Raw genomic sequence first — 22012 nt, 5'->3', positions numbered from 1 at the left:
AGTCACGTGACCATCAGTCCCAGCAGCCCGGTGCCAAACGCTGTGGCCCGCGACGCACCCAGATGTCGCCCCTGGGAGCCCAGGGCCCCTCCAATTTCCCCGGGCGCACGGCTGGGTGCCACGTCCGCTCCGGTCGCGGGACGAAGAGAAGGCGGCCGGGTTCCTGCAGGGACCGCGGCTGGCGGCTGGGGGCGCGGGGAGGACCGCGGTCGGGGTCTCCTCGGTCCGCTCGCAGCGGTGCCTTCCCTGCTCCTCCCGCCTCCCGCCCCAGAAATGATTCCGGAGCCCCGCTCCGCGGGTTCTTTTGTTTCTTTGTTTTAATGACAGTTCCCAGCCCTCGGGCATGTCGTGCGCAATTAATTCCCTGGCTCCCTGGAAGGCAGCTGGGGTGAATTTTTTTATTTTTTTCTGCATCATCCTTTTGGGGATAATTGTTGATGATGTGACGTCAGCGGATTGAGGTTTCTGTGCTGAATGTGTGTGTGTGTGTGTGTGTGTGTGTGTGTGTGTGTGTGTGAGAGAGAGAGAGAGAGAGAGAGAGAGAGAGAGAGAGAGAGGCACAGATGTGCGCAAAGGCCACAGACACTGACATTTCGGAATTTGGAATCCAGGGTAAAGTCAGATGGGAATACAGTGTGCTGCCAGCACTTCAGGCTGCATGGGATTATTAAGAAGTTTTTCTTAAAAAGAAAAAAATCTCCGCAGCGCCCGCTCTGCCCTGGCCAGCCAGGCCCCGCAGGTGGCCGCGCGCCCCTCGCCGCCTCCCCGCGCGCTCCAGGTGGGCACGGCGGCCCTGAGCCCTGGGCATTGTGTCAGGAGACGCGGCCGTGCCATGTGACGCGGGCCAGCGGGAAGGGATTGGCCGAGGCGGCGCAGGCGGTGCAGCGGGCCGGCTCCTGCCTCTGTCTCCCTCCCAGCATCTTTCCGGGAGCTGTAGGTGCAGCAGCAGCCATGGCCTGGCGCTCGGGGTAACCCTGTCTTCCTTGGGCTCCGCAGCGCGCAGAGCGGACCTGCAGCTGTAGCAGCAGCGGTGTGGCCGGGAGCTAGCCAGGACTCGCCAGCGTATCCTCCTGGGCTTTTCCAGACTCCTCGGAAATTAAGGAATGCGATTCCGCCACCATGATGGAAGGTAGGATGCTCGCCGCCGCCGCGCTTGGTTGGCTGGCTGGCTGCAGGCAGGGTCTGGGCTGAGCGGCCTGGGAGATGTCTGCAGCCGGCCTGGGCTGGGGGGCCGGCCTAGAACCGGGTGGCCTGGGGTTTGCATGCGAAAATGCTGCGGCTGGCTTCAAACAAACCAAGGTTCTGACTAATAGAATCAAAGACCAGGGTTCCAGGCAAGTCAGAGCCAGCAGAGCGCTTCCCAGGGCCTTTGAGAGAGCAAAGGCCCAGTGTGTGCAGGAAGCCGAGACAGAGCTGGGAGGCAGCTCGGCAAATGAGTAAGTTGGGAGAGAAGATAAGGTTTTCTGTGCCGGGTTCCTGGAACTGCCTGATTAAACATTTACAATGGAAACTTGTTTTCTGAAATTGACATGAGACAGGGGAGGTCATTGACAGAGTTATAGCCGCTGTCCTTTTCCAGAGGGACAGCTTAAGCATTTAAAAAATTTTTCTAAGATATTTTTATCTCTGCAATTTGCATCCTATTATTGGAGCCAAGGATGCAACACATTTGGGCCATAAACTGTATTTCACGGGGATGTCATTTGAACAGAGTGAGACTAGAAGGAAAATATCTGGGCCTTCTGGCTTCTGAATCAGGATTTTCTTATGTTAAAAAAAATTGTGCGTCTGTGTGTGTGTATGTGTGTGTGTGTGTGTGTGTGTGTGTGTGTGTGTGTGTGTGTTCTAAATGTTCTCTCCATGCACTGGTTCTTAGCCAAGCCTCAAATGATTGCTTGCTAGTTATCTTTTTTGCACTCAATGTTACGTGTAAGAGAAACTTTCCTTAGAGAGATGCTATTTAAACTATGTATTATTCTAGTAAATTACTGTTCCCAGCCGGAGACAGTGACAGTCAAGATTGCCTCAGAAAGGCAGCAAACTGATCAGAAAAGAAGCAGGCAGCTCTGTGCTGGCTTTGATTTTCTGTTTTCACACTACAGGGCGATGTAAAACTCCTGGCCTTTCCCAAGATGACAGGCAGAAATTTGTCCCTAGCCTGGATTTTACAATGCAGAACTGAGTTCATAATGGGTCTCCAATCAGCCATGAAAATGGCAGAGAGGCCAGCTCTCCAGCCACGGTCTGTCCTACTGATTTCAAACGTTCCTCAGAAATTCGCCAAAATGGGCTAAGGGGAGGGTGCTTTCCAAACACAGCCATGTAGCCTGTACTTATGTGTCAGAGTTGAATTCCTTTTTTTGCTCTCTGTCATTGTGGTAAATGTTGTTAATGTGATTTGAAAAAGTGAAGAATTCTGGAGTCAGTGCCTTTAGATTTTAGAAAATAGCCTTAAAAGCGAGATTGGGCATCATTTTGTTATGGAGCCTGGCCTCGTTTGCAAAGGGATCCCACTAGTTCCTTAGATATAGGCCTCAGTAAACTGGGATTGCTAGCACTGTGAGGTTCAATCGTGTTTCATTCACTCAAAATGAGTTTAACCTTTGACTAGCAAGGCAAGGCAAATAGACAATCACTTGATGGACTTTCGATGACAGGCTCATGCAGCTTATTCTCTTAAGAAAAATACTCTCGCCTGTCAACGTGCTGTGCTCCTCCAGCTGAATTTCATGTAACCTTTCTTGCTAATGTATCTGCCCACATTCTGACTAGCTGCTGATCTTACACCGGAAGTGGGAAGATCTGTCCTTTTACTTCATGCCCTGCAAAGGTAGCGATGACGACGGTCGCTCCTGAGTTATTCTGGGAGTGTGGTCCACTGTGCCACTCCAGAGTGCCAGGTCAGAGTCCTGTGATCGGCTTCTGTAAACTACCTAATCTGAGATGAGACCTGGAACAAAGGCTCGTGTTGGCATGGGATTAGCACCACTGCTGGTCTTGCCAAATTTATCCAATACAGGATATTAGTTTAGCACTGGTAGGAATTAAAGGTGACACTGGACACAGGGGGCTTCTAGAGGATCCTTCTCAGAAACTGGACAGGTGTGTTCACCAGTTTAAAGATTTAAGTGCACCAAATGGTGTTTTTCTATCCATGCTGCCTACTTAAATGCTTTTCGAGCCTTGTTCTCTTACTGGCTTAGTGACTAGTGACCTTGGGAAAGCAGGTAGCATCCTTAACTGGAAATCAGTTTGGCTGCCAATGAATTTCCACTCAGCTGTCATCTGGGGGCAACGTACACTCATGCTTCTGGCAGTGCAGCCCAGAATTTCGCCTCTGCATTGCTCTTCCTCTGCAGGCCGGTTGTGGCTGTTGTCACCTCCACTTAGCTCACCTGGAGAGAAAGCCAGGCCATCCCATCAGTCACAGTAGCCTTGGAAAGAAAGGAGTCCTCACCAGACATCCTCAGATGCTGTCATGATCACCCTCTGCCCAAGCATCAGTGAGCCCCAAAATATCTGGACAGCGTCCTGGCCCCACTAGTCCAGGTCTCTGTCTCGTACATATGTGTGTCACATGCCTGCACTACCATCCACACAAACATCTTTCAAGAGAAGGAGAGAACATGTGTGTGTGTGTGTGTGTGTGTGTGTGTGTGTGTGTGTGTGTGTATGTGTATGTGTATGTGTGGTGTGCGCAGGTTTCTACAATGCTGAAGTGCTGCCAGCTGCTCAGGAGAACAAGGCTATGACTTCCCAAAGCCTCTTCTCTACTTTGTGTAGAAGAGGAATCGACCTTCAGCAGCAGAGCGGCTCCTAGCTGAAGCGTGCATCCTTTCTGTGGAGCAAGACATAGGCTCTGCTCAACCAGTGCCTACTGGAAACTCTGGTCCAAGTGGAGGAATTGCCCTGCCTCCCGGGGGAGTCCAGTAGCATGAAAGGAGCGTTAATCTTTCTGCAGGGATCTTAAGCAGGGGACCAGTGGTTTGTGTCTCTGTGGTTCTATTTCAGCTGTTTTGTTTTGGTTTTTTTTTTTTTTTTTTTCGACTGTATTTTAAGGGATTCGATTGGTTGTTTCCTAACGTTTGTATTTTTTGGCAGTGGTTGGTTTTTGAGTTGCTTCTTTCCAAGAGCGGCTCTTGGTGGGGGTGAAAAGGACTGAAGCCAGTCCTCCACTGGGAACTGCGTCCCCAGCTGCTCTGCTCACAGTGCAGTCCGCAGGGCCAGGCATCTGGTGAGGGGCTGTTGTTGCACATATCACTATCAAGGTTTGAAAATGGCATTTTTCAAGCTACCTTTCCTAAGAGCTTTGAGTCTAAGTCAGGGTTTTTAGGCTGTGTGCTCATCTGTGCAGCTACCTGGAGAGCATTTCCTTGTCTGTGCGGAACCAGCTAAAGGGATTTGTGTTTCCAATTGAGGCTCTTAGGTACTGTATTAATGAAAGGTAATTTTCTGATTGCCAATGGCTTCACTCTACCAACGATTGTCAAGTTAATGAGTATATTTTTGAGAGTTTAATTGCTGTTTCAAGTAATAAAATGTTATTAATTTATTACTAACAACCTGAAAATAAGTGTGGTCTGTTAAGTAGCTCAGCAATGCCTTTGCTAAATCACACACACACACAAACACAAACACACACACACACACACACACACACACACACACGAATACACTAAGGCAGAAAAATGTTAGAATGGAGTTTGAAGCCAAGTTAGTTTAGTAAGATTCATCTTTCTGATCCTCTAGAGATTTTTTGTTTTTACTTTGTATCAAGGCGAACATGTTAGCTAAACTAAAGAATAGACCTTTATTTTTTTGGTTGCTTAGTCTATTTCTCTTTATTTTAAATATGGGTACTCATAGTACCATATTATTTAATTCCTTACTAATGCCTTGTGTGTCCAAAATCATTATTTAGATAATACTGCATAATTTGTATATAATTAAACTTTTGTTTCAATAAAATTTATAAGCAGAAACAGACTTTTTCCCATATAGAAATGGATTTTTATAATATTTGAAGAGTTCTTCAACGTGATTAAAAGTGAGACAGAAGATTTTAAAGTGGGGATGCTCGTGCTAGCACACACCTATAATCCTAGCCCTCGGGGGGCTGAGGCAGGAAGATTGCCTGGTGTTCAAGGCCAGCCTGGCCTACACAGGGAGCTCCAGGCCAGCGTGTACTACAAACAAGACCCTGTCTCAAAAAACAAAAAACAAAAAATTCTTGAAGTTGGAGCTGTTCATTTTATAACTAAGATGTTTTAAAGAGCATGCTTTCAACTCTACCAATCCCCTTCCCTTAAATGAAATCAGTTTAGAAAGTGTAAGCATGCCTGAGAGATTCGGTTTTATTTACTAGTCCATGTCTACGTAACGTCCACACTCCTTATGAGGATGGCACCTGAGCATCACCCTTTGGTCGTTTCCTCCCTCTCCCCTCCATCCTTACATGATTTCTATCTTCCCTCAGGTCTGTGTTAGAGATGTAGATGTGTACGTTCCCACCCAGTTCTGAAGATCAACTTCTAAAGTGAAGTCTTTAAAACAAATCGTACTAGAGAATCCTAGACAATTCTTTCTTATGCATTTGGCACATAAACTATCGGTTTTCAAATCAGTGAGTCATAGGAAGTCACCGACTCACAATTTTTATGTTCTTGAGACTTTCTTTGTGCGGTGGCTCCTCCGAATGTATTCTCACACAGGAACAGTGTGATAAAAAAAATGCTGGCTAGTCTCACACTAGTCAGTCAGTACCTAGCTGAAATACTAAATTTTAGCCGTGAAATGTTTAAAGAAAAATATGCTTCCCGTAGTAATTAACCAGAAGAAAAGGATGACCTAAATGTGTTCTTAATTTCAAGTTTTATTGGTGTTGGATATTGCTGTTAAGACTTCCAGCAGGGTTTATCTAAGGGAATTGTGAACAAAAGAATTTTAATTAGAGAAAATGAAGAGAAGCTGTAGAAAAAAATTTAAGACTTTTCAGAAAAAAATTTTTTAGATATTTTCGGAAGTTTTAGAGACTCATGTCACTGGATTTTGCAATTTCACTTCCATTTTTTGTGGCTTACCTCTTCTTGATTCAGTGTCATCTTAGGAACTGCTCTTAAACTAAGTGAGGGTGTTATGTAAACTCACAAAGAGTAGCAGAAGAAGGAGAAGGACTTTATTGAGGGGACCATAAAGAATTGGAAGGCGAAAAGGGGTGGTGGGTTTGTGTTTCTGAAAATGTCCCCAGGCAGGAATTAGCTGCCTAGGAAGGTCATCGGAGACGGATGGAATGGGGATCTGGTGTGAGGCAAGGTCTAACAGCTGGCTGATGTCCTGTAGCATCAAGTGAGTCCATGGCCACAGGACGGCTCCCTAACTGGAGGGAGAGCTGGAGAGTTCGGGTGCAGAGAGGGTTGAATCCCCACTTCTGGAATTGGTGTCCGTTCATTGAATTACAGAATATTAGAAAGATAATTGGCATCTAATTTTAGGTCATTCACCCCACGTTGCTTCCTTGTTTAAAAGTTTCAGTTTCATCCCGTTTCTCTTAAAACCCTTAACCTAGAAGAGTCTGCATGCACTGGTCTGCTGTCCCCTTCACACTCATCCTAAGGTGGCCTGTCGTCCCCCGTGCTAAGGAAAAGTGCTTGGCTTCCCCTCAGCTCTTGCCTTAGCTGAAATGCTCTTTCTCCAGCTCATGGAAAGGCAGTTCTCCTCCTGCTCCAGCCAGCCCCCTCTTCCTCATCATTCTCGTCCCATGCACCCACCTTAGGCCCTTGAGTGCTCAGGGCGGTGTTCATACACTGTGCTTGGTGGGTTAGATCCGCGAGGGCAGACATCTGGTCTACCATCATCACACCAGCTCCTCCAGTGCTCAGTGGAGGGTCAGCACATGTGCATGTTGAATAAATGAGCAAAACTAGATATAAATGGCTCAGATAACTGTTTGTTGCATGTCGTTAGATACTGATTAAGGCATTATGGTAGATATAAAAAAATAAATGCTTTTTGTTTCTCAGTGGAGAAACAAAATGTGGAAACACGCCACAATTAGGACATAAGAACACGTTATGAAGTGCTAGATTGAGACGCAGAGACCGCATTGTGAGACATTGGACTTTGGACCATTTGGTGACTTTCTCCAAGGAAAATGATTTTACAGTGGAGACATGTTGTGGCCAGCTATTGAAAGACTGCGTCCGTTGGTCAACATGTATATGAGTTTTTCTTTTCTCTCTCCCTTTCACCTTCTTGGATTTTTGCCTTTCTTTTCTTCAGTTTCCCCATCTTCCCCTCCTAGTTTCCCCTTCCTGGGTTCTTTTTCCTTTTCTCTGCTTTATGATCACGTTTGGAAATTGGTAGCTGCTACAAATTACAGTGTTTGACTTGGATTGAAGAAGGTTAATTAAAAAAATAAATGCAGGTGAATGTAAGATTGTCTGATGCATTTATGTGAGTGATGGCAGCCTGATGGTATGTGAGGTTTTTCAAATGCCAAATTATTTCCGATCAGATACATTGTTAATCTTAGAAGCTCAGTGTACTTGCTAAATTGGTACCATTTTGGCTTTTTGTTAGAAAGGACAAAGACCTAGAAATCAGTGATGCGTTTGAGTCTGTGTACTATTTGTGCTTGGTGGTATGTGTGGAGAAAGTTACTTTACTTTCCAAGACTATTCCTCACAAATAAAATGAGTTTACTAATCTGACACACCTCTAGACCTTCCAGCTCTAAGAGTCTCTGGCATTTTCTGAATGTGTGAATTCCCCACATCTGTTTGCTCCCGAGGTTGAAGTCTAAGAATTGATCCCACTTTACAGTGTAATCACCCCTGACGCACACATACATAGTTCTGGTGCATTGCGAGCTTCTTTCTGTTGGTTTGCTCTTCCTCCATTATTGTTCTGTAAGGACACCACAAATTGGTTTCTCATCTTATTATGAGATGAAAGATGAAAAATGAAGATGGAAGATGAAAAATAGGGCCTTATACGGCCTTCCTCTGTCACATGGAGCATAGAACTCCTTCCTGGGGCATCAGAAGTGCAAGCCTATTTAGTAGGTGTCAGACACTGTTCTGGGTGATGTAATGCGGTGCTGAACAAAAGAGGCAGAAATGTCTGCCTATATGGAGCTTCCTATCAGGCACGAGAGAGAGGTGATTTAAAACCGTAAGCTGTGGAGTGCTTCCATAGGAGTACGTACTTTGGAGAAGACTGGAGTGGGATGGGCCTTGAAAGACCTCAAGGAGCAGTCACGTGGGTCAGCTTAAGGGACTGGCAGAGGACGGCAGCTATGTAATTTAGCTGAGGGGTCCAAAAAGCAGGGAAAAGCAACCTCAAAGGCTCAGAAAGGCACAGGAGCAAAGCCAGAAGGATGCTAGTGAGCACAGGAGCCAATCAGAAACTAGGAGGGTGGTGGGGAGAGGCACTCAGAGAAATAAAATGTAAATCAGCACTGAAGACTCCTTTTCAAAGGTAGAAAAGCCAGTTTCCTTTTGCAGAAGACTGTCAACGTTAGGCTCTGTGTTCTGCGTGTCAGATGACAGGCAGGGGTTCTGTCAGATGACAGGAAAACTGGGGTTCTCATACCCACTCCGCAGAAATGTGAAGATGGTGGCCCTCAGACTCACTCCACCACTGTGTTTAAGAACATGGGTGAGTGTCATGGCCAGGTCTTAGCGCATGATTTCAGCTCCAAAGATAGAACCAAAAATTGAACAGATCTATCTAGGAGAAACATAAGGGTTCCCTTCCATATTTAAACAGAAGGAGTCCAGGGCTCAGTGAGGTTAAGGGACTTGCTCAAGAAGACCAACTAACAAGAGGCAGAATCAATGTTTGCTAGCCAGGCTTGAGCCCCAGTGCAGTGCCCTTTGTGTAATTGGAAAGTCTCCTTTTCCTTAGAATTGTTTGGCTGTGTCTCTAGCTGACAAGGAAACAGCAGACCACCTAGAAGGGACATGATGTTTCTTCCCAACTAAGCAGACGGGTATAATGATCAGATCTTCGTCCTTCAGTCCAGGCAATAACGTGAAACACCCTGTTCCGGCAGGCTCCCTGCAGGGTCGCTCACTGTGCCCCAGGATTTCATGATGCAAAGTCTCGCACGGCCATGTCGCTGGTCCCATGTACTCAACTTTCACAGTGTACATTCCACAAAGCGTTTCTCAGAAAGCCTGGCTCCCACTGTGAACAAAAGCCTTTTCTCCCAAAGGACAGTCCATTGTCACTGACACCCTGTGAAAGTCTCATCCATTACTGTGAGCACATCATAGTGTGTGCCATCATCTGAAGATTAGCCAAGGTGATCCAATTTCATTTGACAGTTGAGGAAACCCAGGCCAAGTAGAAGAACTTAGCCCAAAGAGAACAAACCCAGGTTTATTTTAGCAGTGATTCCAAAAATGTGAACAGACAAAGACTTGGAACCCATGATATCTTTCACATTCAAAGGTGCTGAGGCTGGCTGGGTGACTGCCAAAAGACACACAAACGAATGTGTCCCCAGGGTCACGGCTCTGCTGAGAGCACATACAATGTGACCATTTATAGCCCTCTCCACTGCTTTCATGGCTTTTGCATCTGCCTTCCCCAAGTCAGTTTGGCATGGTGGAAGCGCCGAACTTTGAAGAAGAGCTCTTCCTCCTCACTAGTTGTATGACTCTGAGAAAGTTCTGGAACTGCTTGGCATAGCTTCCTGTGTGTAAGGAAGGAATCATGCTGGGTTTTGCTGTGGAACTCAGATAAGATAGTAAATTTTAAAGCACCTGAAAAAATGTGACACAAATGCCATTTATTTCTTATTTCTCACTCCCTGGTAATCCCCTTGGTGTCTTCATGTCTTAGTGTTCAGAAGCTCGACGTGACAGCTTGCTGGTTTGCTTTTTGTGTAGATTATTGGGGCAACTCTTCTACAGGGGAAAACGTGCAGATTCCCTCTTCACTCTATTGTTCGTTTTTTTCTTTTCTTCATTTTTTTTTTTTTTATCGGTACCAAGGATCGAACTCACAACTGCCTGCTTGCAAGGCAGGCGCTTATGCCGCTGAGCTAAATCCCAGCCCACTTCACTGTACTGTTAATGTGTTAGCATCTCCTGTCAGCCTTTAGTCCCATGTCTGTGGGGGAATGCTGCCCTTCCCAGCCATGAGGAGCATCAGGATTCCATCACAGCTCACTCTCTCTGCTTCTCTTCTCTCTCTTTCTCTGTCTGTGTCTATCTGTCTTTCTCTCTCCCTCTCTGTTTCTCTGTCTCTCTGTCTGTCTGCCTCTCTCTGTTTCTCTTGCTCTCTGTCTCTCTCTCTCTCTCCTTGGTTCTCTCTCTATCTGTCTCTGTCTCTGTCTCTGTCTCTCTGCCTCTCTGTCTCTGTCTCTCTCTCTGTCTGTCTCTGTCTCTCTCTCTCTCTCTCCTTAGTTCTCTCTCTATCTGTCTCTATCTCTCTGTCTCTGTCTCTCTGACTTCAGCAACTACTTCAGCTACCTTCACTGCAGGTCACCGCTGCTGTGAACTGCTTCGAGTTGGCACCTGAATGCTCTTACTTAGCATTTCCTATAATGGCTGTTTCCCAAAATTACAATACAGTGCCACACAGGTGGTCTAGCTGTGCATCACCATGAATGCCCTTAGGGATTCACTGAAGGTGACATGTGCACAGCTGCTCACACAGCTGCCGTAAAGGTGGGAAATGGACCCTGACTCCTACAGCTCTAACCAGCCAGTTTCTCTCCAAGTGTCTCTCTTAAAGAACCACATCTCCAGAGAGCCAAACTACAAGTAGCGTTTGGATTCGTTCCTGTCCCTCCTCCAGGGTCCACAACAGCCATGCACGACCCCCGCTCAAAGCTCTGAGCTCTGCTCTCTTCCTTCCACCTGCCACTGCCACATCTCATCAGCCTTCACTGTTGCCACCTCCCAGCATTCTCCTAGAAGCCATCAGAGATCAGTGTGTCACCCGGCACCTCCCGAGTGTGCCATGCCAGGTGGTCACACCCAGGCCGCAGTGCACCTTGTCTTTCACGGTCCTGCCTGGGCGGAAGTCCTGGTCACTCTCTCTGTACTGTGTGTGCTATTCGTTCCTCTCTGAATGGGCCTGAAAGTCAGTTCCTGTCGTTCAAGGTCAAACAACAGTGCCCTCTTCATCCAAGGCTTCCTGTACACAGCAAGGCAGGTGTGAGGAGCTCCCCTCCTTGGGCATGCCCGGCCCTTGGTTCTCACTCCAAGGCCACGTGGTGCTGGGCATGGGCAGTCAGGCAGGCCCGGTTCATCCCTATGCGTGTGAGACCTCAGGAACCTAGGAAATCTATTTCTTCATCGTGAAGATGAAAGCGATGGTGACAGTCTCTTTCTCATGGGTAATTTAACGTGAAAGGTTGTGAGAAGTAAATCAGAGTCTCCAGAGCAACAGAGCTGAGCCGATAGGAGCTGTGTCTGAGGGGGAAGACTTTGGGGAGCTGGCCTGCACATCTGTAGAAGATTGGCGTGACAGGTCCCCCAGCATCCCAAATCTGTAGGACAGGACAGGCTGGCAGGCTGGTCGGTGCTTCTGTCTTAGCTCCCAGTGGATCTCAGGTGCTGTATTTTGTCAAGGCCATTGCCTTCTCATACCTGCTGTGTTTGTCCCTCATGGAAGGCCCAAGGACTCTGCTGGAACAGGGATCGTACCTGACTCCAGTTGACATTTCCCAGTGTGTCACATGCAGTGGATGGGTGACCCCCAAGTAAAGATCAGGCAGGGATCGGAGGCACTGGAAACATAGCAAGGCACCTAGCAGTTACCATGAGAACTGCCTATGTTAATATTTGTAACCCAATTAGCAGAGCAGTTGGTCTGAGTAGAGGGGAATTAAGTGCTCCCCTGATGGGCTGTCAAAGGCTCCCCGATAATTCCTGGGTGCAGACAGTCACAGGCCTGTGCTCTCTGCTTACCTAGCACCCCCATCTGCGGTGTGGGAGCCCCATCCCCACCCTGGCTCTGAGCCACCCCTCTCCCAGCAGCAGCAGTTAGGGCATCTAACCCTCACACATGTTTGCCTGATTTTTCATTACTTTTTTCTGCTTTTCAGAGTCCAGGTATCATTGGAGAAAATTTCAGAAACAGGAAGGTTCAGAGGAGAAGTTGAAGTAGCAGTAACCTCTCTGTTAGGAAATTAACAGCAACTGCGCTGATTTGTTGACGGCAGAACACAGAGTTAGAGACAGATGAGCTGAAGGTCTTTAACCATCGTATCTGTCACATGCAGGAAATGAGACCCATCACATGAAATTGCTGGGAAAATAAAATAAGACAGTGAATATTCACACTCAGAGTTAGCATGGGGCCTGGTGCAGGAAGCTCTCAGTGACTGTCAGCTCTTAATAGTTTTATGATCAAAATACATATTTATGTCAACAACTTATAAGGACGTGTGCATATATACACACATATGTGTTGTTTCCTTATTTTGCTTTAGATTGTAACCACTAGCCTAGACAGTGTCTTTATTTTATAAGAATGAGGGCTCTGGAAATGACTCCCAAAATTTAAACCCTGACCTCTTGACCCTAACAAGCTGTGTGAACTTATTCAAGTTATTGAACCCCATGGTGCCTCAGTTTCTCCTTCTGTATAAGATAATCTCTGCCTAAAAAGGTTATTATGAGGGTAACATTAATTCAATCTACAATATGTGTTGCTATTAATATTGTTTTATATTCTATACATTATATAACATATATGTAGAGAAAAAAGTATTTTTTACACAATCAGAAAGTGTTAGTTATCATGAAATAGTCTCCAAAAACATTATTTTTACTGCTTGCCTAATTTATCAATGCCTTTGGTCCTATGTTTACACTATTGTCTGGAGCTTAATTTGTATTGATTTAGAATGGCTTCGATTAATAGCTACATGGTGCCATGTAAATTTTGACTCTTATTTGATGTTACCTTGGTAAAATCGAGCCAGAGTTCGATTGAGCTGTAGCCCTAATGTTGCACCCAAGAAAGGGGATTTTTGGAAAAGCCCTTAACACTGGAAGGAGAGAACAAGGTGGTTGAAGGAAAAATTGATTTTAATTTTAAAAATCCTGACCTCTCCGGACACCACTGCTTATTAGTTACGAGATGAGCCCAGGAATGCGGTGGGTGGCTGGCAGTGACCTCCTCTCCGTCAGCTGGCTGTGTGCTCTGGAGGAGCCACCACTCGGTTTTTGTCCCATCTCTGTAGACTGGTAAATAACATGAGCATTCCTGACATTCCCCCTGGGTTTTGCAATAAATATCAAAGCACAAAATATGTGCCGAAGTATTTTGAAAACCATAAAATTGTTGTCTGAGTCAGGGAGTATTATTATCTTAGTATTTTGGAAACTCTGCTCTCAGCCGAAGGGTTTGGTTAGAGGATTTCGGGAGGGGTAACAGGATCTGTGATGCTACTCTCACCTCCTTTCCCCATAGCCTCTACCTTTCACGGCTACAAATAATTTCCTTCATTTCTAGAGACTTATTTAGCGAATGATTTATTAGAATGGGGAAACTGTGTAATTTTGGCTGCATGTCGTTTTAAACCGAGGAAAAATATTGTTACTAATAAAGAATGTGTAGGGGGATCCTTGAAAATCCAGTCCAAGTGTTCAGCTGAAATTGATCTGGGCCTAGTTACAAAACCAACACAGTTCTGTGTTCGATTTCAGAGCACAGACAGAGATGATTGGGTCTAATGCCCTCACTCTAAACAGCAAGTTAGGTTATTTAGTCTGGATTTCTTCTCCTGACTTTTCTCCATCTACTGACTCGTGACAACACAGGAGTTGATTCATTGAAGAGCAGAGCTGGTCGCACTCACAGTCAAAGTCTGACTTAGATCCTGAAGGAGTGGCTTTGTGGCAGTGGAATCCCACGCGGCAGCCACGGGTGCATGCCTGAGGCTCACGCAGGATGCACCAAGTCCTGGCTCTAGTGGACTCTAAGTTCCAGCATAAGGAATTGAAGAACCAAGTGAGTGAGTGAACTAAATTAAGGTAGCCTCAGAATCATGTGGTGGACGGTGGGAACAGTAGGTGACAGTGACTACTTTAGGTGCTGGTCAAGGAAGGCTCTTCCAGAGTGAGTGCATTGAATGGAGATGTCACCATGTGATGGCAAGCAGAGGCCCAGGAACAGAGCGTTTCAGGATCCCAGGGACAAATGGCCAGAGGCTTGGTAAGCCCAAGGATCAAAAGCAAAGTCAGTGCAGCTGGAGACCAGTAAGGAAGTGGGAGAAGGTGACAAGACTGCGGTCCTGCTCGGCTCTGTGGGCAGTGCCGACAAGTCTGCAGCTTAGCCTGAGGCCATAGAAAGCCACTGGAGGGGCCTATGGAGACAGGCATGGTCTCATCTGCATCCTTAAACAATTACTTTGGAATTTGGATGGGTATCTGTGCTACAGATGGGATTCTGGCTGTTTTGGTATGTTTCTTGTTTTGTAAGTGGGTGTTGACTTGAATCTGTGCACGATAAATATCCTGATGATTTTGTTTAAATTTTACATTTATGTGGGGGGCCTGATGGAGACGGGAAGGAGTGGTCCCTTGCCCCGCCCCAGGCCACCCATTGACACCATCACAGATGAGGGCTGAGGGATCAGAGTGAAGACTTGGTTCAGCCAGTGAGCAGACTCCTTTTCTATCCCAGATGGTCCTGGTGTCAGGCATTTTCAGTGGCATATTGACAGGGGACAAAAAGACAGCAATAGAGAGCCAAGTGTGTCGTGCGCTTTTGTTCGTGTGGTTGTTTTTAATGGCTTTGAAGCAGTACTTCGATTCTTTGGTAGTTTGATGGTGAATTCATTGATTTTTCTGAGCTGGCTTTCTTCACAGAGGTGCCTTCTCTGTAGACCAGAGCAGAAAGGTAGGGGACCTCAAGCGCCCCGGCTGCCAACAGAGACTGACCTCTCCATGTCCTGTGTCCCCTTTTGTCCATGAATGCTTCACCATGACTGCTCGTGTGCTCTGGGAATTTCTTCAGCTGAACCCCCACTCTCCGCCATGCTAGGTTCACCTGTGCTCTGCTCCAACCTTGGAGCCCCTCTCCTCCGACCTTTGAGGAAACCCTCCATGCTCCCAAATGCATTTGTGCTCCCAGAGAAGAGCTCGGCTGTCCTGCAGGCGGGAGCTGTTCCTGGTCCTTTTCTGCTTAGCACCGAGGACCCTGGTGTTCTTTCTAACCACTTATGGGATACAGAAGCAAGGGACATGGGCTTGCAGGTTAGGCTAGATTTGTGTTCAGATCCAGGCTGTGCGACTTACTGGCTGTGTGCCTGAGACCCGTTTCTTCCTCCTTCCCTCCCTCCCTTCGTTCTTTCCTTCCTTCCCCTCTCCTTTCCTTTCCTCCCTCCTCGCTTCCTTTCTGCCTCCTGTCTTTGTTCCTTCACTTCCTTCTTCTCTTTCCAATCCGTCACCAATCCACAAGGTTGCCGCCAAGTCTCTACCGAGGTCCCAGGCATCGTGCTGTCACCAGGTGCATGGGATGGGTAGACTTCATGCAGTAGACCTCGCAGTGCTCACAGCTTTATGATACAGATGCTGAATGAATATGCATAACAGACAGCTGTACCTGAGCCACACGTGGGAAGGAGGTAATGACTGAGATGCTGAAGACCTTCTGCAATGCAGGGCCTGGCCTAGGAAGGTGGGCTGAGTCGAGGTGGTTTATGTTTACGACACTGTGTGTTTCCAACATTTCCTGTTTCCCTCGCTTTCAGTGGGTCACAACTTGTCATTGTCAGCATCGCTGCTGTGACTGTCAGTAGCACAGTCTATACTGGCGCCCATTTGCTGAGCTTTCCTGCATCTGCTGCAGGTGCTCGACAGGTGCCTTATACACTACTTATTGATCCTTGGTGGCTCCCCGAGGCTGGCTGGGCTCCATGTTTCCTGACCCTGGCCGCTCACCTCATTTCTGCTCCTCTATCTGAGTGTTTTCTGGGCTTATCACGCTGGAAGTCAGGAATATTTTGGTTTCCATGCACTTATTAACTCTCTTAGAAGGCTCCTGGCTCGATGTTGCTTTCTCTTGAATGTCCTTGTGATACCAGAGTGGCTGCTACCATGTTGCTATCCCCGAGTAAAGCAGAAGTCTCTTAGGAAGTTTTCCAAACAGAAAAAAGAGCAAACTCCCCCAGCACACTCTGCACTGTGCACCCCGTTCTGACTGAGTTACAAACTCAAGGGCTTTTCTCCCTGGTTTTTGGTAGCATTTCTTGTTCACTGCTGGCCTAGAGAGCAAGCCATTCACCCAAGCCAGGCCATCAGTTTAACCCTCAGACTTTCCTGTCTTTCCCTGCAGACACTGAGAGCCTGTGGGTTTTGTAATTTTTATCTCATCAGCACATCTGTGCGACACATATCAAGGCATGGTGAACCCTTGATGTCCTTGTCCAACAGGTGACAGGGACACTTCCTTGCAGTCCCCGTCACTTCTTCTACCAAGGCTGCTCACAGCTGACTTCACTTCTTTGTCCCCTTCCCTCCCCTTGTCTGATTAGACCTTATTAAAATAGCTGCCTTCAAACCAATGACAGCTCCCGCAAGCAGCCCTGGCCGCTGGATGTTGTGTAGCGTGTAAGACTGAGAATTCTACTGCTGCTGAAATGTCCCAGGATTTTTCTTAAGTAGGTGCAGCTGTCCTGACTCCTCTGCCCCCCCACCCACCGACTCTCCAGGAAGAGGAATACGAAAGCCCTGTTCAGATTTATTAGTGTGAAAATAGTTGTCATTTCTTGAGCCTTTGCTAAGTGCCCAAAACTGCGCTTAAATCATCTATCTGCATTCATCTCATTTAGCCTTCATAATTCTATAATTATCTCCTTTCTATAGATCAGAAAACAGAGTCTTCGGCAGAGTGTCGCTCACCGCATAAATGGAAAAAGTCGTATTTTTGTTTCCTATAATGCTGTGAAGGATTCATAAAGTATTTGCTAAAGCAACTTTAATAAACTGTATTGGATGTTTTAGATAAAATTGTGAATGCCCTTTTCGGTACTTAATACAGTTCTCCTATGCTAAAGTAGGGATTTTCTTTCTGTTCGTTGCTTAACAGTTATTGGGGGCATCTCCTACTTTCGGTCACAATCAAGTTTGCATTGTACGGCATGTCACAGGAGATTCAAGCACCCGTGGACTTTTGTTTGCTGTGACAGTAAAAGTAATTCCGACTGTGGCTTGGGAAGGGTCACAGCTCCTACCGTCACATGAATAGCTTCACCGGAGCTGGGGCTTGGATTTATTAATACTCCTTACAGATGCTCAGTTCTCAATAACTGTAATAAAATGCACATTTTAGAAATGTGTAAAAATATGCAGCTCCTCTCCAAGCTTATTTATAGACCTGACATGGCACACTTATGCGATCGACTCCGAAGTAAACAGAGATACAGTCCTAGGCGCTAGCTTCCGCCTGGCCCTGGGCTCCCGCTCTCACGGCCTGCTTTGCGGTCAGAGCAGAGAAAACCGCAGCAGAGATGAACCTCACACAGTGTCCAGTCACACAGACAGAAGGGACCCCAGAGTGAAATGGACCCATCGAGAGGTGGACACTGTCGGGCAAGGCTAGCAGTCATCACATTATCAATCCATCCTCAGGACTTAGTGCCCCAGGCTCTGAGTTTGGGGCTGTTATTCACATAGGCGTAGCGTGTCTGCCACCGTAGCTCTGTGAGGGTCATTCTTAATCCCACTTTTTCTTTGGTAACTTTTCATGTTTGTTAGTATGCGTTTGCGACACCTAGCGATCTCGTGTCTCTGGGGAGTTGTGCTTGTTCGTAACACACCTGATTTTTTTTTAATGTCTCCTTTCCCTGCCTCTCTTTTCCTCCAACTGTCAGTCTCCTTCCCTTTTGCAAAAGACCTAGCTCTCTGTTGCCTGTTACCTATATTTTATTTTGCTCTTTGGTTTATTTGTGATTGGGCTTCTCATGTGAGAGAAGCCATGAAGTATTTACGCCTGCGTATCCGAGGCTCAGGGTCACAGGAGAGCTCAGCGCATCAGAATGCAATGACACCCTACCTCACTGAGGGTCGGCAGAGGTGGCCTAGATGGCACGGCCCTTGTCCGCTGTCACAGGGAAGGATGTAGGTGACACGGGAACTCTTTATCCGCCCTCATCACCCTTGGCTGAGCCCTTGAACGTGCCTGCTTTGTCAGCTGAGATGCAGCAAACTCACTGTGTCCCCGGGGCTGCGTGCCCTGGCTCACTGGACCTCAGCCTTCTTTTCCACAACCAGTTACGATTCTCCTTCTTTCCTTCTCTTCTTCCTTCGTCTCCGGTTCCCTCACCTGCCTCGCACCTGGCTGCCCCTTCCTGGGTCTCTGCCCTGGGGTTTCTGCCCAAATCTCCCCACATTTGCTTGGTTCAGAGAGCAGCTGGACACCAGCAGTGAGACAGCAGCCTTCGGAGTAGAGCGGGGCAGCTTGGCTTTCAATCCGACCCACGTCCCTTCCTCCCTGCTGTCTTGGTGAATTTACTTCTCTATTCTGTGCTGCTGACTTCTGTTTCTTAGCTTTTAAATAAATATTAATACAATGCTGGTTGTACCTGTTTCATAGAGTCGTGTGAGGAATAAAAAAGCCATCGTATGTGAGGTGCCTAGTACCTAGTAATTACCTAGTCAATCCCCATCGTCTTTCTCTGAACTCCTGCAGTGACAGGTAACGTATTTCGGAAAAACCCATCATGGGGATTAGAGAGAAAGGAACCGTCTCCGAGGAAGAATGCAGAATGAGTCGTGGCTCTAACATGCTTCCCATTTCTTCGTTTTCAAGTTCCCATTCACCACCACCATGAGAATTGGCCAACTGCCCCTGGGACCTCGGAGACCAATAATACATCAGTAAAGTTTCACTTTTCTCTTTAATGCTTGAGACCTCGAGTCCTGAAGTGCCAGCCACGCATCTCCAGTGTGGGGAGAGGCTGACACGAGCTCCGTGCTTTGGGCTGGGGTTGACGCGAGTCCTGCGGGAAACAGATGGCTTCTGGTCCCCTGCAGTGGGAGGACACAGACACTTGCTTCCCACCAAGGGTGGGACAGAGGAGGGGTTCCCAGGGACCCTCAGAGCCAGTGCTTTGCAGGAAGCCTTGACTTTGACGTTCCCAACTTCCTATTATGGATGAGTTTACTGTTTTCCTCTTCAGAAATACCATCAGCCAGAGTGGGGCAGAGAAAAGAGAAGCCATTTGTCTAAGATCCATCAGATTCCAACACCTTCTTCTCCCGCTGTCCCCGGGTGGCCATGCACCGTCCTCTGAGACCACCATTCATGGCCTCAGTGGCTCCATCGGTGAAATGACAGGGTTGGCCAGTGGTTGTAGAGTTTCCCTCTGGCTCCAGCCTCTGGGCACTCTGGGGTTCCCTTCGGAGTTTGGAAGCATGGTTATCGTGATCACTTCCGAAGTGTCCATCCACGTGTGCTTGAGCCAACCCCAAGTGCTGGTTCAGGCCACTGCCACCTGTCACTGCATCACTGAATCACACTGCAGCCTGGGTTAGCACACTTCCTAGGCCAGGCGCACAGCCTTGTTTCATCACTTCTGAGGAAATCCCCTCAGGAATCCAGTGGCACTCCAAGAATTCTCTTCCCCTCCTTCTGCATGGATGTGGCCCTGACCCCAAAGTTCCTGGGGTTTCGGAAGAAGACAAGACGTGTTGTGGACTCTTGCTGAGGCTGATGCAGTGCAGAAGAGAGGGAGCCCAGGGACTGTGCTGCTCACCTCTTCCCACCTCTGTCCTTCCTGTGTCCAGGGCCAAGGAAGGTCCATGGCTATGCAGGGAACTCGGATCCCAGTTCTCCACTGCTTCTCCTGCGACTCTGTGACCTCTCTTTCTCTGTGTAGAAGTCACAAGACAGGAGTGAATCCTTTGGAATATAACCCTCTTCATCACAATCCAGCCATAAAACCCATTGCCTTCTCACCGCATGATCTTAGAGATTCTCTATCTGGAGCCAAGTTAAGCCTTTAATTATCTCAGCTAATTAGGAGGATACTGAACCACATTTTCCTCATCTTCTTTGATAAATTTGATAAATTTTTGATAAATTCAGTCACCAAGCGCTATCCATTCTCTCTTCCAAAGTCTGTTTCTTTCTTTGTTTCTGTAGCTGCCGCTGAGATTGTGGACCTTAATCCACTTCTGGGATCCTGAAGTAACTACAGGCTGTCCACACGCCCAAGGTCTACCCATTTACCCTCCCTTGTGTGCATGTGTATGTGTGTGCTTGTGCACATGTGAGTGTGCATGTGTGTGTATTTCTCACTCTTATCCAGACCTCAATTGTTCCTCTTTCACTTTTCATGGTACCAAACCCTCCCAGCTTCTAGGAACAAAAGCTCCCCAAAATAAACTTCCTGTTCTCCTCGGCTTCCATCTTTATCTGATCTCCGAGTCTCTGCCAAGGTTTTACTGTGACTCATTTCATGCAATTCTTTCAAGGCCTTCAAGGTCCAGCCCAAGTGTAGAGAAAGGCCTTGTCCATGTTGGTCATCATCAGAAGGCCCTGATGCATCATCCTGGTGTCCCACACACACGGCGCTGGGCTCAGGAGCAGCACTCAGGAAGCATCTGCTGACCCGTCCAGTGGGCCTCTTCCCACTGTTTCCCTGGCCACTGCAACCTGGTTCCTAGCCAGATTCTCTCAGCCTTACTCTTGGCCCCAGGGTAGCACATCAACAGTCTTGTACTTGCAGAGAGAGCTGTTTTCTTTGCACCCACTCACAGAAAACTAAAGTTGGTGAAACCAGAAGAAAGCTTCAACAGGAAGAATCCTTGCTCTGCCATTTTCCATAGACTGGGGATACAGGAGCATTTCTATGTGTTGAGGCCCTGTGCTGAGCACCTTATCAACACCCTACTCATTGAAGGATTGTAACATTGTGAGGCAGTGCTATGTTATCTCCATTGTACTGATGTAAAAACAGAGGTCCAGACAGGTTAAGTAATGAGTCCACCATAAGAATGCACCAACATGGTTGTCATGGTTTATGTCAGTGGCCCCCAAGCCTCATGCAGTTATGGATGCAACCAAATCTAGCGTTTGTGATTGGCTCGTTATCTAGGGCTCGGATTGGTGGTGTGAGCGCTATACCTGCCTAGGGGTGGAGTCAGGATATGATGTAATGGCAGGAAGAATGTGTGTCTCGCTCTTTTGCTTTCACTTTTGCTGTTTGCACCGGAATGAATGGCTGCCCTGCCTGCCAGGCTGCCTTGGAGCCAGCTGAGTATGGACTGAAACCTCCAAGAACTAGACGAAATAAACCTTTCCTTCTTTCATGTTGGGCGTTGGGTATTTTATCTCAGCAACAAGAGTGAAAAATAATTAAAACAATGGTTAAACCTGTATTTAATCTAGATATGTGGGCAAGAGCGCGTGCAGTCCTTAGAATTATACTGAGCTGTCTCTCATGCCACTGCAAGCACTGCAGAGTTGTCGAATGTGTCCCCCCTCCATGGCTGGAAGGAAAAGCAGCTCCCCTGTCTTCTCTTACAGTCAGTGGAGCCCAGTACCATAATGCTTAGAAGCAAGAGCCTCTTCATTCCCCTAAGATGCTCCCCCAGCAGTGTCCAGGGTTTTGTGCACTATGGTTTTGACACCAATAGCAACCCCACCATAGCTGGTTTCCCTTTGAAGGGATCTCTCGACCCTCAGAGAAGCCATACACTAACAGAAGGAGTTGCCTTTCTCTAGGAAGCCCTGCTTCCAGGAGCTATCCTGGTATGTCTGCGCTGGGAAGCTCTTAGTGGTGAGCCACTGGTCAGCTGCATAAAAATGAAGTGGGCATTTGTGCTTCCCTGCTGACTGAGTTGGCTTGAACTGACGTGGGTTCAGTTTCACAAAAGCTAAGACAGGCCTGCGTCCAGGCTCTCAGTGGAGCCAGAGGAAGGCAGGCTGTGTGCCTGCTTCTTACAAAGCATGGCCTTGGATGTGTGTCACTGCTAGCCTTTAAAACCAAGACTCAGAGTCCCACACCCCAAGCCCCAAGCCCTATTCCTGGTGACAA

General features: G+C 47.4%; 1 protein-coding gene across 22 annotated transcripts in view; it reads left to right on the top strand.

The window, feature by feature from the left end:
• Positions 1-216: 216 nt before the first annotated feature.
• The window catches only part of Sgip1 (SH3GL interacting endocytic adaptor 1), a 176262-nt gene continuing 154466 nt past the window's right edge, over positions 217-22012 (top strand). For 4 of the 22 annotated variants that reach the window (XM_063258881.1, XM_063258847.1, XM_063258865.1 and 1 more), the window contains exon 1: positions 826-1129. In XM_063258881.1, coding sequence (XP_063114951.1) covers positions 1120-1129 — 10 coding nt within the window. In that variant the 5' untranslated portion in view covers positions 826-1119. The other 18 variants (XM_063258903.1, XM_063258930.1, XM_063258914.1 and 15 more) reach the window with 13 other exon arrangements.

Source organism: Cavia porcellus, unplaced genomic scaffold (assembly GCF_034190915.1).
Source record: "Cavia porcellus strain 051 isolate PalLab524CR breed Dunkin Hartley unplaced genomic scaffold, mCavPor4.1 scaffold_1, whole genome shotgun sequence".
In the NCBI taxonomy this organism is placed as follows: Eukaryota; Metazoa; Chordata; class Mammalia; order Rodentia; family Caviidae; genus Cavia; species Cavia porcellus.
Note: the sequence above shows the minus strand (reverse complement) of the source record. Positions and strands in the feature narration are given on the sequence as shown.